This window comes from Salmo salar, chromosome 20, assembly GCF_965601325.2.
Source record: "Salmo salar chromosome 20, fSalSal1, whole genome shotgun sequence".
In the NCBI taxonomy this organism is placed as follows: domain Eukaryota; kingdom Metazoa; phylum Chordata; class Actinopteri; order Salmoniformes; family Salmonidae; genus Salmo; species Salmo salar.
Window position 1 is genome coordinate 41671758 of NC_138310.1, and position 13711 is coordinate 41685468.

General features: G+C 41.7%; 2 protein-coding genes across 7 annotated transcripts in view; one reads left to right on the forward strand and one right to left on the reverse strand.

The window, feature by feature from the left end:
• The first annotated feature begins 7985 nt into the window (after positions 1-7985).
• LOC106580626 (protein PAXX) lies at positions 7986-9661 on the forward strand. The gene is made up of 7 exons (XM_014161884.3): positions 7986-8168; positions 8509-8569; positions 8651-8700; positions 8852-9036; positions 9202-9249; positions 9349-9442; positions 9616-9661. The coding sequence occupies exons 1-7, from the start codon at positions 8032-8034 to the stop codon at positions 9659-9661; spliced, it is 621 nt and encodes a 206-aa protein (XP_014017359.2). The 5' UTR covers positions 7986-8031.
• A 530-nt stretch (positions 9662-10191) lies between these two features.
• Positions 10192-13711, reverse strand: part of LOC106580625 (ATP-binding cassette sub-family A member 2) — a 150728-nt gene continuing 147208 nt past the window's right edge. For 5 of the 6 annotated variants that reach the window (XM_082966424.1, XM_082966423.1, XM_014161883.3 and 2 more), the window contains one exon: positions 10192-13212. In XM_082966424.1, the coding sequence (XP_082822550.1) occupies positions 13177-13212 (36 nt within the window). In that variant the 3' untranslated portion in view covers positions 10192-13176. The remainder of the gene's footprint in view (positions 13213-13711) is intronic. The other variant, XR_014381852.1, reaches the window with a different exon arrangement.

Consider the following 13711-nt stretch of genomic DNA (forward strand, 5'->3'; position numbering starts at 1 on the left):
ATGTGTCAAACATGGTAGTCATGGTAAAGGGGTGAGTTTAGTTTTCATCTGCTCATCATGTCACAGACAGTCAGACTCAACCAGGGCTTGCTGGCAGTGAAGGATGTGGAAGTCGATGTGCATGCAAGCAGCCAACAGCAGGTGCTCATGGGTAGGATGCCACTTCAGTCTCCACACTCCTTCACCCAGGGCACTCGGACTTAGAGGCTGGCACATGTTTCTCTCATCCCATAGGAGCACCTGCTCATCATAGCTACAGGAGAAATAATCCCCATTATTCACTGGAGTGATCCTATGGCCCATACGATCACTCCAGTGAATAATGGGAATTCTCTCTCTCCTACAGCTATAACGAGCAACCTAAGGGCTTGACATCAATTTGTCCATCTCATCGGGTGTCCCAAATGGCAACATATTCTCTCTCTACTTTTGTAGTGCACCATACTATGGTAGTTGTCTAATTTAGTGCACTATGAAGGGAATAGAGTTCCATTTGGGACGTAACACTTTATGTTGACAGACTGACTGATCATGTAGATGGGAGCGTGATGAACACAAGGGTTATATTACAATGGTGAAAATAAAAGGCATTACTCAAATAGTGAAATCAATCTTAATTTACCTGCCTGTGGCTAGAATGCGCTCCCAACGTGGGCTACTGTGTATACTGCATACACTTAGCGAGTGCCTTCAGCAGAAAGATTTTTTTTATTTGTGCACCTACTTACTTTGCCATGGGTATTACAAATGCATTTTGACTCCTTATTATCCCTCGCCTCTTGCAAGTGAACGTGGGGGAAGAGGAACCCATCCTAAGATTCCAGCCCTCAAGTTTGCAGTCATCCCCGCCTGCCAGGTGCATTCCATCAGATGACAGACACACACACACACACACACACACACACACACACACACACCACACACACACACACACACACCACACACACACACACACACACACACGAGAAGCTGGTCAATTTTTTTTTATTAATCTGCAAGTATGCAGACAACAGTAAATATAAGGTCACCAATTGAACTCGTTGCTATGGAAGATAAAACCAATAGTTAACTGAACAGCTTCTACCCCAAGTCATAAACCTTCTAAATATTTAGTTAAGTAGTTAACCAAATAGCTATCCAGACTATCTGCATTGACCCTTTTTGCACAACATTGTTGGACTCATCACATACGCTGCTGCTACTGTGTATTATCTGTCCTGTTGCCTAGTCACTTTACCCCTACATATGTACATATATATGTACCTCTAACCCTAGGAAGCTCTTTGCTACCTTCTCCTCCCTCCTGAATCCTCCTCCCCCTCCCCCCCCCCCCTCCTCCCTCTCTGCGGATGACTTCGTCAACCATTTTGAAAAGAAGGTTGACGATATCCGATCCTCGTTTGCTAAGTCAAACGACACCGCTGGTCCTGCTCACACTGCCCTACCCTGTGCTTTGACCTCTTTCTCCCCTCTCTCTCCAGATGAAATCTCGCGTCTTGTGACGGCCGGCCGCCCAACAACCTGCCCACTTGACCCTATCCCCTCCTCTCTTCTCCAGACCATTTCCGGAGACCTTCTCCCCTACCTCACCTCGCTCATCAACTCATCCTTGACCGCTGGCTACGTCCCTTCCGTCTTCAAGAGAGCGAGAGTTGCACCCCTTCTGAAAAAACCTACACTTGATCCCTCCGATGTCAATAACTACAGACCAGTATCCCTTCTTTCTTTTCTCTCCAAAACTCTTGAACGTGCCGTCCTTGGCCAGCTCTCCTGCTATCTCTCTCAGAATGACCTTCTTGATCCTAATCAGTTAGTTGAATGCCCAGTCTTGAAACCTGAGACTGCTCTTCTCTGTGTCACGGAGGCTCTCCGCACTGCTAAAGCTAACTCTCTCTCCTCTGCTCTCATCCTTCTAGACCTATCTGCTGCCTTTGATACTGTGAACCATCAGATCCTCCTCTCCACCCTCTCCGAGTTGGGCATCTCCGGCGCGGCCCACGCTTGGATTGCGTCCTACCTGACAGGTCGCTCCTACCAGGTGGCGTGGCGAGAATCTGTCTCCGCACCATGCGCTCTCACCACTGGTGTCCCCCAGGGCTCTGTTCTAGGCCCTCTCCTATTCTCGCTATACACCAAGTCACTTGGCTCTGTCATATCCTCACACGGTCTCTCCTATCATTGCTATGCAGACGACACACAATTAATCTTCTCCTTTCCCCCTTCTGATAACCAGGCGGCGAATCGCATCTCTGCATGTCTGTCAGACATATCAGTGTGGATGACGGATCACCACCTCCAGCTGAACCTCGGCAAGACGGAGCTGCTCTTCCTCCCGGGGAAGGACTGCCCGTTCCATGATCTCGCCATCACGGTTGACAACTCCCTTGTGTCCTCCTCCCAGAGTGCTAAGAACCTTGGCGTGATCCTGGACAACACCCTGTCGTTCTCCACTAACATCAAGGCGGTGACCCGATCCTGTAGGTTCATGCTCTACAACATTCGCAGAGTACGACCCTGCCTCACACAGGAAGCGGCGCAGGTCCTAATCCAGGCACTTGTCATCTCCCGTCTGGATTACTGCAACTCGCTGTTGGCTGGGCTCCCTGCCTGTGCCATTAAACCCCTACAACTCATCCAGAACGCCGCAGCCCGTCTGGTGTTCAACCTTCCCAAGTTCTCTCACGTCACCCCGCTCCTCCGCTCTCTCCACTGGCTTCCAGTTGAAGCTCGCATCCGCTACAAGACCATGGTGATTGCCTACGGAGCTGTGAAGGGAACGGCACCTCCATACCTTCAGGCTCTGATCAGGCCCTACACCCAAACAAGGGCACTGCGTTCATCCACCTCTGGCCTGCTGGCCCCCCTACCTCTGAGGAAGCACAGTTCCCGCTCAGCCCAGTCAAAACTGTTCGCTGCTCTGGCACCCCAATGGTGGAACAAGCTCCCTCACGACGCCAGGACAGCGGAGTCAATCACCACCTTCCGGAGACACCTGAAACCCCACCTCTTTAAGGAATACCTAGGATAGGATAAAGTAATCCTTCTAACCCCCCCCCCTTAAAAGATTTAGATGCACTATTGTAAAGTGGTTGTTCCACTGGATATCATAAGGTGAATGCACCAATTTGTAAGTCACTCTGGATAAGAGCGTCTGCTAAATGACTTAAATGTAATGTAAATGTAATGTACATATCTACCCGAATGACCTCGAACCCCTGCACATCGACTCAGTACCGTGTATGTAACCAAGTTATTGTTACTCATGGTGTATTTATTATTACGTGTTATTACTTTTCTATTATTTCTCTGTTTTCTCCCTCTCTGAATTGTTGGGAAGGGCCCTTAAGCATTTCACTGTTAGTCTACACATTTACCAAGCATCTGACAAATAAAAATGTAATGTGATTTAGACTAAAACACACAGAACCCGTCTGATCAAAATGCATGATAACCCTGGCTATCTAGTGATAACCCTGGCCATCTAGTGATAACCCTGGCCATCTAGTGATAACCCTGGCCATCTAGTGATAACCCTGGCCATCTAGTGATAACCCTGGCCATCTCGTGAAGTCAAAGTGTACACACCATCACACAGGGGCAAACATTTAGGTGCAGAAACAAAGACAGACAGACAGACACACACAATAGGATAGGTAACCCTAACCCTGACAGCAGGGGAATGTAATAATTTTTCACATATCTTGTTTGGAGGATTACGGATTTTGTGCTCATTCCCTCCTCAATCAAGTCATGTTTCAACTGGGATATCTGGAAAACCAGGGAGTTTTGGAAAGGTTTTCAACCCTAGCCCAAACAAACTAACATAATGGACATGGGAGCGGATATTCAACCCTAACCCAAACAAACTAACATAACGGACATGGGAGCGGATATTCAACCCTAGCCCAAACAAACTAACATAACGGACATGGGAGCGGATATTCAACCCTAGCCCAAACAAACTAACATAACGGACATGGGAGCGGATATTCAACCCTAGCCCAAACAAACTAACATAACGGACATGGGAGCGGATATTCAACCCTAGCCCAAACAAACTAACATAACGGACATGGGAGCGGATATTCAACCCTAGCCCAAACAAACTAACATAATGGACATGGGAGCGGATATTCAACCCTAGCCCAAACAAACTAACATAACGGACATGGGAGCGGATATTCAACTCTAGTCCAAACAAACTAACATAATGGACATGGGAGCGGATATTCAACTCTAGTCCAAACAAACTAACATAACGGACATGGGAGCGGATATTCAACTCTAGTCCAAACAAACTAACATAATGGACATGGGAGCGGATATTAAGAAGAAGCCAAACAAGCAGAAGAATAAACAAAAGTATTTGTAGCTGTTTGCATCATACAATCATAGATCTAATATAGCTCGTGTCAAAACACTGCAGCTCATTGAGGGGCGGACACATAGGTCCCTGTTGACTAAACTGGAGGAGGTACAGTCGGCCAATCCTCTGATCCCTGATGATTGCACATATAGAGAAGTGTCAGTGTACAGGAACCTAGCTCACAGCCATACCACCTTACACACAGACCAGGCCAGTGTCTCAACAGGTATGATAAGTAACAACTTTCTGATTTACAGTCAGTGACATACATCTTAGTGTATACAGTCGTATCTCGGTTTTTGATTGTCTGTCTAGTATTAGTGTCTACAGCAGGGCTCTCCAACCCTGTTCCTGAGGGGTATTCCAGGAAGACGGATTAATGAGTTAGCGAGATCTGTCAAATCAACATTTTAGCAAACTCCAGTTCCAGAGAGCTCGACGTATAGTCTGATTAACAACCATAGCAATGAATGCTCTGAAGCAAACCTGTTACCAACTAGGTTCACTTGATCTTAGCCTGTCCTGGTGAATAAGACAAGGCTTCTCCTCCAATAAGATTCTTGTCCGTCACGTCTCTTTGCGGGAAATCCAATTGACATCAGAGCCTGCATTGTTGGCCGTGCATTATAAATGGAAGGAATTATTTGACCTTGAATAGATCCTTTAGGTCATTCAGAAAATATTATTTTGGAACGTTATAGTTTTTCAGCACATGTAAAATGTCCAACTTACTCAACCCCTACATAGCCAATGTAACCCAACAGGGTTTTGCTTCTTCTTCCAAAACTGTGGACATATTTAATGGAGATATTAAAATACATTTTTAGCTTTGCTTTTCCTTAGGGTGCTTTTTAGTCATTCAGTTTGTAATTCTTTTGTATTTTTATCTTATGTTTGTTGTGTAGTAAATATTTCAGCTTTTATTTTCATTGTTATTTATTTGTTTCTCCTGTCAAGCACATTGTGTTGCATTCCATGTCTGAAATGTGCTGTATAAATAAAGCTTGATTTGACTCCTATAGGCCTACAAACTCTGTGTATTACTAGTTTCCTGTACAATGTTGCCAATGCTGAACGATTTGGAAAGGCAACTGTGTGTGGAGCCAAAAGAAAAGTATGCTTCGCATTGAATACAATTTTTCTATGCCTTTGTTTACATTTACGTCATTTAGCAGACGCTCTTATCCAGAGCGACTTACAAATTGGTGCATTCACCTTATGATATCCAGTGGAACAACCACTTTACAATAGTACATCTATATCTTTTTAGGGGGTGGGTAGAAGGATTACTTTATCCTATCCCAGGTATTCCTTAAAGAGGTGGGGTTTCAGGTGTCTCCGGAAGGTGGTAATCGACTCCGCTGTCCTGGCTTCGTGAGGGAGCTTGTTCCACCATTGGGGTGCCAGAGCAGCGAACAGTTTTGACTGGGCTGAGCGGGAACTGTGCTTCCGCAGAGGTAGGGAGGCGAGCAGGCCAGAGGTGGATGAACTCAGTGCCCTTCTTTGGGTGTTGCATTCCCTGGCCCTCAACCTGTCATATAATCAAGGAGGATGTTTACAGAATTGCAGGTACAGTAGGTTGTGGTGAGTTGACTGCCAGCAATGTTTTACTAATTAATTAATTAATAAGACTAGGCAACATGATAAAAAAAATTAGAAATAGCCTAATTCATCCCGCAGATTTTCCAAAGGTCATTGGTGTTAAAACTAAACATAGAACACATTGTTGCCCGTGTTGTCATGAAAAGCAGTCTATAAATTCACTTCACTTGAACATTTATTCTGTTTGCAATTTTCTGCCAGGCTGCCTCTCTGGCTTTTGCTACTGTATTACTTTTTTGGGGGTAAATGTGTTAACATATTCATTGTTACAATTATTTCATGTTGTGGACTATTGTCTGTTGACTCAATATCTGAAATGTTTTCTGTCATTGACACGAGGACCTTTTTGAACGTTGCATACATGCGCCAGTTGTCAGATCAACCAATCTGCTCATTGGTTAGCCTAATTACTTAAACGAGAAGCAGCCAAACTGGAACCAAGAAATCCTAGACTCCCTCATCTGGTTAAGGAAAGCCAGATATGTTCAGTGAATCCTGAATTTGTTAAACTATCTTTCTGGAATACCCCCCTAGCGCAATTGATTATAATAATTAGCTGGATGGTATGATGAATCAGGTTAGTTACAACTGTGGTTGGAGTGAAAACCTACAGCTCTCCAGGAACAGGGTTGGAGAGCCCTGGTCAACGGTAGGCTGGACCCATGACATTTTTAATAATGCTTTTTTCTGATGAAAACGAGTTAATATTTCCCATTTGCTGGTCGTAGTTTTGAAGTAATCACGAAAAAAAAAAAAACAGGCCTTATTTTAGGGCATTTTTCACCCTGCCAGCTCCTATTGGTTCTATTGAGCACCTTGGCACAAACTCACCTTCTGGACGTTCTATTCCCAGCCAATTGTTCTACGTCACAATGCCTGCTTCCCTGTTGTTGGGAATAAGACCTGCCCATGTTGCTGCTAGTTAAATGTAAACAACAACAAAAAATAACTCATGGAACTCTGAGGTCATCCCATTGTTTCCTATAGGGGAAATATAGGTATGTCTGTTTCGCAATGTGTATATTTGGATTTTATTCAAGTCGGACACCATTTTAATCAGGAGAGTCTCCTCTTTGTATTTATGTAAGTCTGTGCAGTGAGCTCGGTTGTCATAGACCAGAAATAGTCAGAAGTTCTCATTACGCGGACATAAGCACAGTTAACAACATCGAGGTGAGGATGTTTACTTTCTACACGAGTTGTTTTTTTTCTTCAGTTTCGTCCGAAGAACAGATTGTAGTGGTAAAATAAAAATGGATAAAAAAAATGTGTGCCATTTAGGCGAAATAGAAATGTAAGCATCACTCCAGTCGGTTCCATTCATGTGCTATGGGCTCGCGCTTGTGTTTCAGCTCAGCCAACGTTATTTTGCCGTTTTCAGCCTTGGGTGAATTTTGTCTCGTTCTATTGTCCAGCCTATCTACGGTTTTACCCCATCTGGTCCCTTCTGTAGATATGTTCCACATGCCAGTATGTTGTGGAATGGAGTACCACTCAACTCTGTGTCGAACACCTGAAGACTGCGGGTCCTTGACTTCCAAGCCATAGCAAGATCTTATGCATATTACTGGACCACTGCACCTGTCAAATATGGAAATATACAGTGTCAACAATTATTATACAAAGGCTAAATATCAAAGCCACCATCAATAACATGAACATGGGTAACATAGGATTGGATTAAATAATAGTTCTTACTAACTAGCTATTTACCTGCTGGTTGAGACATGCAACGACAAGATAGCAAGCTAGCGCAGATATTTAGCAAAACAATCAATATTATCATAATTACCTTCCTAGGCTAGAGTCTAGATGAACATGTAGCTAGCTACACAGTTCTAACTACAATACGGTATCTTTGTTTACAGATCAACATATATTCTGAAAAAGAACAAGATAAGAAGTAACATACACGTGAAGCAGCTGCTCGGCTCCAAACACTTCCTGATTGATACTCCTACTTCACTGACTGGCTCCACATTCAGCAGCGAACCGTGTTACAGAGACGTGGACTAGCACTAGCAACCACTCACGCACAGTGGAGGTTTCCTGGACATCATATCATGCTGCCTACACCAACGCAAAACATAGATGGAAATCGACCGTTGGCCCAAATGTCTTACTGCACCGTGGTAGATAAAAATGACCAGTGTAAATTCATATGCTACACGCATAAAGATTCGGATATGTTCAATGTTGGGTGGGTGTTAATAGCTAGTCATTTCCGTATATCTAACCATGCTTTTCTAACAACGATAACTAGCTAGTTAACATAGAACTGTCCTAAATTGCTAGCTAGTCATTGGCATGTAGCTAGCAAACTAACATTACTTTTACATATCTCATCGACTTGGGTGAGTAGGTCGTGCTGATGTGTTTTAGTTAGTGGCTAACAACAAGTGTAAAAGCGGCCACTAGTGGTGCCAACGGAAGATTGTTAGAAGATTGCCACCTGTAAGATAAATAAATATACATGATAGTTAGAGATGTTGTTGTTGTGACATGACGGCTAACATAATTTGCTTGTTTTCCTGTCCCAGTTTGACAAATGCCTCTGATGTGTGGAGCACAGATTTCACTGATGAGACATTGAACCAGTTTGTAAGTATACTTACTTAACCAAACCAAGTCGAATTTCCTTTCATTATTTGATAACAAAATGACACTCACTATTATTTTCAGAGACAGAAGTTTGCCTTGAAGTCAACAGAGGATTATATCTTGAAAATTAGGTATGTTTTTCCCCATCTTATTTTAATCCAAGGACCTCATGTACTCCTTGAGATCCTTACAAGATCATTGACGTTTTTGGACACATTTATACATTCCATGTCTTTATAATACTTAAACATTTACTTGTATTCCTCCCGTATCTTCTCCCAGGTCTGCATGTGGCAGTGGGAGTGTGTCTGTATCAATGCAGGACAGCTGTGCAGTGCTCTGTGTAGGCACCAGTCCAGGGGACCTGAGTGTGACTATGTCCAGACTGAAACAGCCTGAGGCCAAAGAGAAACTGAGAGAGCTGCTGTTTAGAATGGCAGACAGTCTGACTCGTTTAGACCATACAAGTAAGGTTTGGGACGGAGCCCTCATTTAGCATACAGAGTTCTCTTCTTATCATACTGACTGTGATCTAGGGAAGTTCAAGAACTTGATAGTTGCATGTGTACGCTTTGATCCAACACCAGCACTCCTTACTCAGCGTTCTCTGCTGTGTTGTTTCTGTCTAGCAGGCCCAGCCCCATTCAGTCCTGGAAAGAGTCCACACAAACGCAATACAGGTGTGCTGTGTTTTATTTTGTCTTGTTACATCACAATAAGACCATAGCTCGTCCTCATAGCTATAAAGGTGTAAGTAAATGGTAATCTTGCTCTTTCAGATTTTGAGCCAAGGAGACAGCCGCAGAGTGGCCAAACTCTGGCAGTCAAGAAGCGTCTTCCAGGAGATTCTCTTATCAACCCAGGAACAAGAAGGTGCTGTACTTGTCTGACCCCTAAAGGGCACCCATGGCCCTTCATATTGCATGGGCCCTGGTCAAAAGTAGTGCACTACATAGGGAATATATTAGTTGTTACATTCTCCCATGCATCTGTGGGTCCATTTGCAAAGAGACAAATTAACTGTTGTTTTTCTGTCCTTTTTCCAGAAAGCGTCCAGCAACCGGGGTGGCATTTGATGAAGATGATCAATGATGATTTGCTAAAGAGAAATGACCACAGTTGCCTTCCATCATCACTATCACATTTCTGCTGCATATAACAATTTAGTGCATGAATGTTATTTTATTCCACCGACACTACGCCATACAGCTGCAACGTCATTTTAAAATCAACCTATTTTATGCTGTCTACATGATGACATAATCTGCTTTTTAAGGACTCAAGGTGTGTCCCAAATGACACTATTCTCTATATAGTGCTCTACTTCTGACCATATGGGCCCAGGTCAAAAGTAGTGCACTAATTATGGAATCAGGTGAACATTTGGAAAACAACCATGATGATCATTACCTCAATCACTGTGTGAAAACTTGAAACATGGTTTTTAAATGTATTTTAATCTTGACTCCTGTAATAAACATTCATTTAAAAAAAAAAACATCTCCTTGTGCAGTTTTAGATATCTAGACGAAGAGCCTCTAACTATTATTGTAATGGCGCGGGGGGAACTGTTGAATAATGTCAGTCAAAACTCCTCAAATGAAATTCATATATCACACTAGTATTCTCATGACTTTATTGTAAGCAAAGTGCATATACGGTAAATTATTTGGTCCAAATACCTAATGTTTTCAAGGTAGCAAGTATACCGTAATTGAATTTATGAACAAAACGATAGAAAGGACTGTTTAAAAATCCAGATCACCAAACGTGAAGCACAGAGTACAGAAACACCATTAGAATCAGGAACAAGACCAGATGTTACTTTAAGTCAAAAAAATAACACGAGAACAACATGAACAGATGCTTTACAACAGAATAATGTCAACTGACATATTTTCATAACATATAAATATATATTTATATTCATATGCACACGTACAATACACTGCCTGGATAAACTCCAAAGCATTCAGCTTTAGAGCAAAGCTGAGTGTTCACTAGATTGACTGAATAATTATTTCCATCCCATAGTATACAGTATTTGAAACCATGTAGAATTGCACCTATCTCTCATATTTGCTGGTGTCAAAATAACTTCAGTGTTAAATAGTTTTACCCCAGATACATTTATGTAGTGAATTCTGCGCTGAAGAGAAAGTGCAAGTATCCTAAATGTTGCTCTTTTAAAAAAAAAGTCAAGCTTTGCTCAGGGAAAACTTCAAATACTTTGATCTTACAAGTATTCAGAGATGCATTGGGTGGCAACAGAAGTTTAATAGATCCAATTATCCAAAATGGGCCTAAATCACATTGATGTTCCTTTTGAGGTCACAGAACTCTAGTTAAAGTAGAGCATCACGGTCATCATTCAGTCTGAGTTAAAGGACACAAGTTTGTTTCAAGTTCAATACATCTTTCCTTACTGCTTTTCAGATACATAACATATACATAAACATATACAGATAGCATTACTTAACACATCTCAAAAACAGGCATTGTTTCTTGTTCTCATATTTCCTGGACTTCAGTAAAACATTTAACCTACTTTACATTCTGATGAAAACTAATTACAACAGTCTGTTTCCTCTACTTAATAGTAAAAGGATAACAACCCCACCACAGTCAAGGAAAATTAGCAAATAAGTCCAAGTAGGTCCCACATTAAGAAATCACCAAAACATATGTTAAATTATGTTGAATTAGTCCATGAAATAAATGAAGTGTCCTCTGAGAAGAATAACGATATATTACAACTGGCTCTTCACAACACAAACACTCCATGAAAATATCCAGTTCAAATCACATGCCAACATACTATTCAATAACATAAACCTTTCCCTTTATTAATGGTGTGGTGCGGGTGATCTTTAAATGTGCTCCAACTTCCAAAAGATACGTACAGTAAGCCAACTGCCTTTAAAGCATCTTGAAAATCAAAAAAATCCATTAAAGTTCAAACTAAACAATGATCTGAAAGTTCAACTTCTTTGTCTCACAGTGATAGTAGTGCAGTAGTGTATGCTTGTTATTGTACATCTTGCATGTGACCTTAATTATTACATGAGAGAGTTATTATTAAGTTATTTTCACGGTTTTTAATAACTTCAATGATCTTGAGGATAACCTTCACTGTTAACTACATTATTACAGTGTCCAAAATGTTACAGTGTCCAAAATGTGAGCTTCTTGAAAGAATCCAAATCATTATGATTTGTAGAAGCACAAAATAAAGCATTCAGTAGAAAGTGCTCTATTTGTCATGACGAGACAAAAATATAGTGTCCACTGTCCAAATGAAGAGGCTTGAGATTAAGGAGGCACCTTCAGTATCAACAAGTAGAGGCATTCTCTTAAAACAGGACATGTAGTGTAGCGTTCCTCTGTTACTCAATTCGTCTAATAAAGTGATTTCAAATAAAAGGCCAACGATTCAGGACTCATGTCAAAACTTGGCGCTTTTTCCAAAGGTCATTTACTTCCCTCTATAAACCATTATTGCCAAATCAATCACAGATCCCACATCTGTCCCATATACATTTCAATATCTAAAATACATCTTTGTATATACTGTTTATGTATGACACAACACTGGTTTGACTGGTTTCATCACAGCATGCTCTCAAGGCAGGTCCATTCTTTTTTTAAAGGGGGGGCATCATCTCTGGTTGAATAGGAACACTGGGGATGTGTCCCAAATGGTACCCTACATCCTATATAGTGCACTACTTTGTACCAGGACCCATAGCACCCTATTCCCTTCAGTACATAATGCACTACTTTTGAACAGAACCTTATGGGGTCCTGGTCAAAAGTAGTGCACTATATAGGGAATAGGGTGTCATTAAGGATATAACCTTGTACTTTGGCAGGGACAGAACACATTTGACCAATGATGAACGACTAATTCACTGCTTCAAACAACTGATGAAAGATTCAACTCAGTAAGGTGGTCATATCAGAAGCAATGATATGTTATTTTCTGACATCATCAGCATTGAATGAAGCCAACCTACTAGCGAAGGCCAAATACCAAATCAAGCCTTGTGATTTTAGTCCTTACTAGACAAACCACACTGGTTTTCAGTGTTCCCATTTTTCAATACATTCTCAAAAATAAGTACATATAGACATTCCTATAACAACATATCTCCATTAAAATACAAGCTTTCTCACTGTAGCAGTATGTTTCCCATGATGACAGGGGCCTTGTTTCTTGGACACTTCAGGCTTTAACCATGGCCGATGACTCTGTGACAGCTTTGAGAGGCTCACTTCACTTCTCTGCCATTCTCTTCTCTGTCCCACTGCATCTCATTCTCTGAGTCCCATGCCTCAGTCTCTGTCACTGTTAGGTGTTAGAGGATAAAAATAACACTTATCTTACTTTCCCCTGGGTAGATGGAGACGGTTGTCATCCAATCCAAAAATGAACAGGTACATTCTCTTCCTCTGTCTGACTAGTTCATGTTATTTCCTCATCCCATATTTTTCTATAGACATGCCCCCTATGACTTTCCTCCTTACACTTTGTCTGTCCAATCACACCCCCTCTCTGAGGTTCTTCCTCCCACGTTGTCTGTCCAGGCTCTCTGAGCTTCCACAGTTCAACAGAGTGTATCTGTGTTAAAGGAGAGCTGCACCTGCCATGGAGAAACAACAAGTGGTTAGTAAGGGATCAAATACAGTTAAATGCAGTCCAGGGTCTTAAGAACAAATTCGTAACATATTGTACGAATTGGATTCATAACATATTATACAAATACATCTGAAAAAATAAATAATAAATAAAGTTGTTTTTTGCAGGACGCAACATATTATACGAAATGGATGACGTGGTACACAATTTGATGACGTTGTACACAATAAACAGGGAACCATTTTGTCTCATGAACACCACTTTTAAAACTACAGGCTGAAATTATACAAAAGTTCTGCAACATCACCTTAAGTTAAGTACTTACTTCATACTTATTAAGTTGATAAGTGTGATTTGCAAAGTGTGCCTATGTAGACAACATCCCATCCCACTTTCTCTGTCTTATGCTGCGTTCATATCATGTCATAAATTAGACTAGGAAAAATCTATTTGAACGGCCCTTCAACTGGTAATTACATGTACATTTTAGTAGACACACTTAT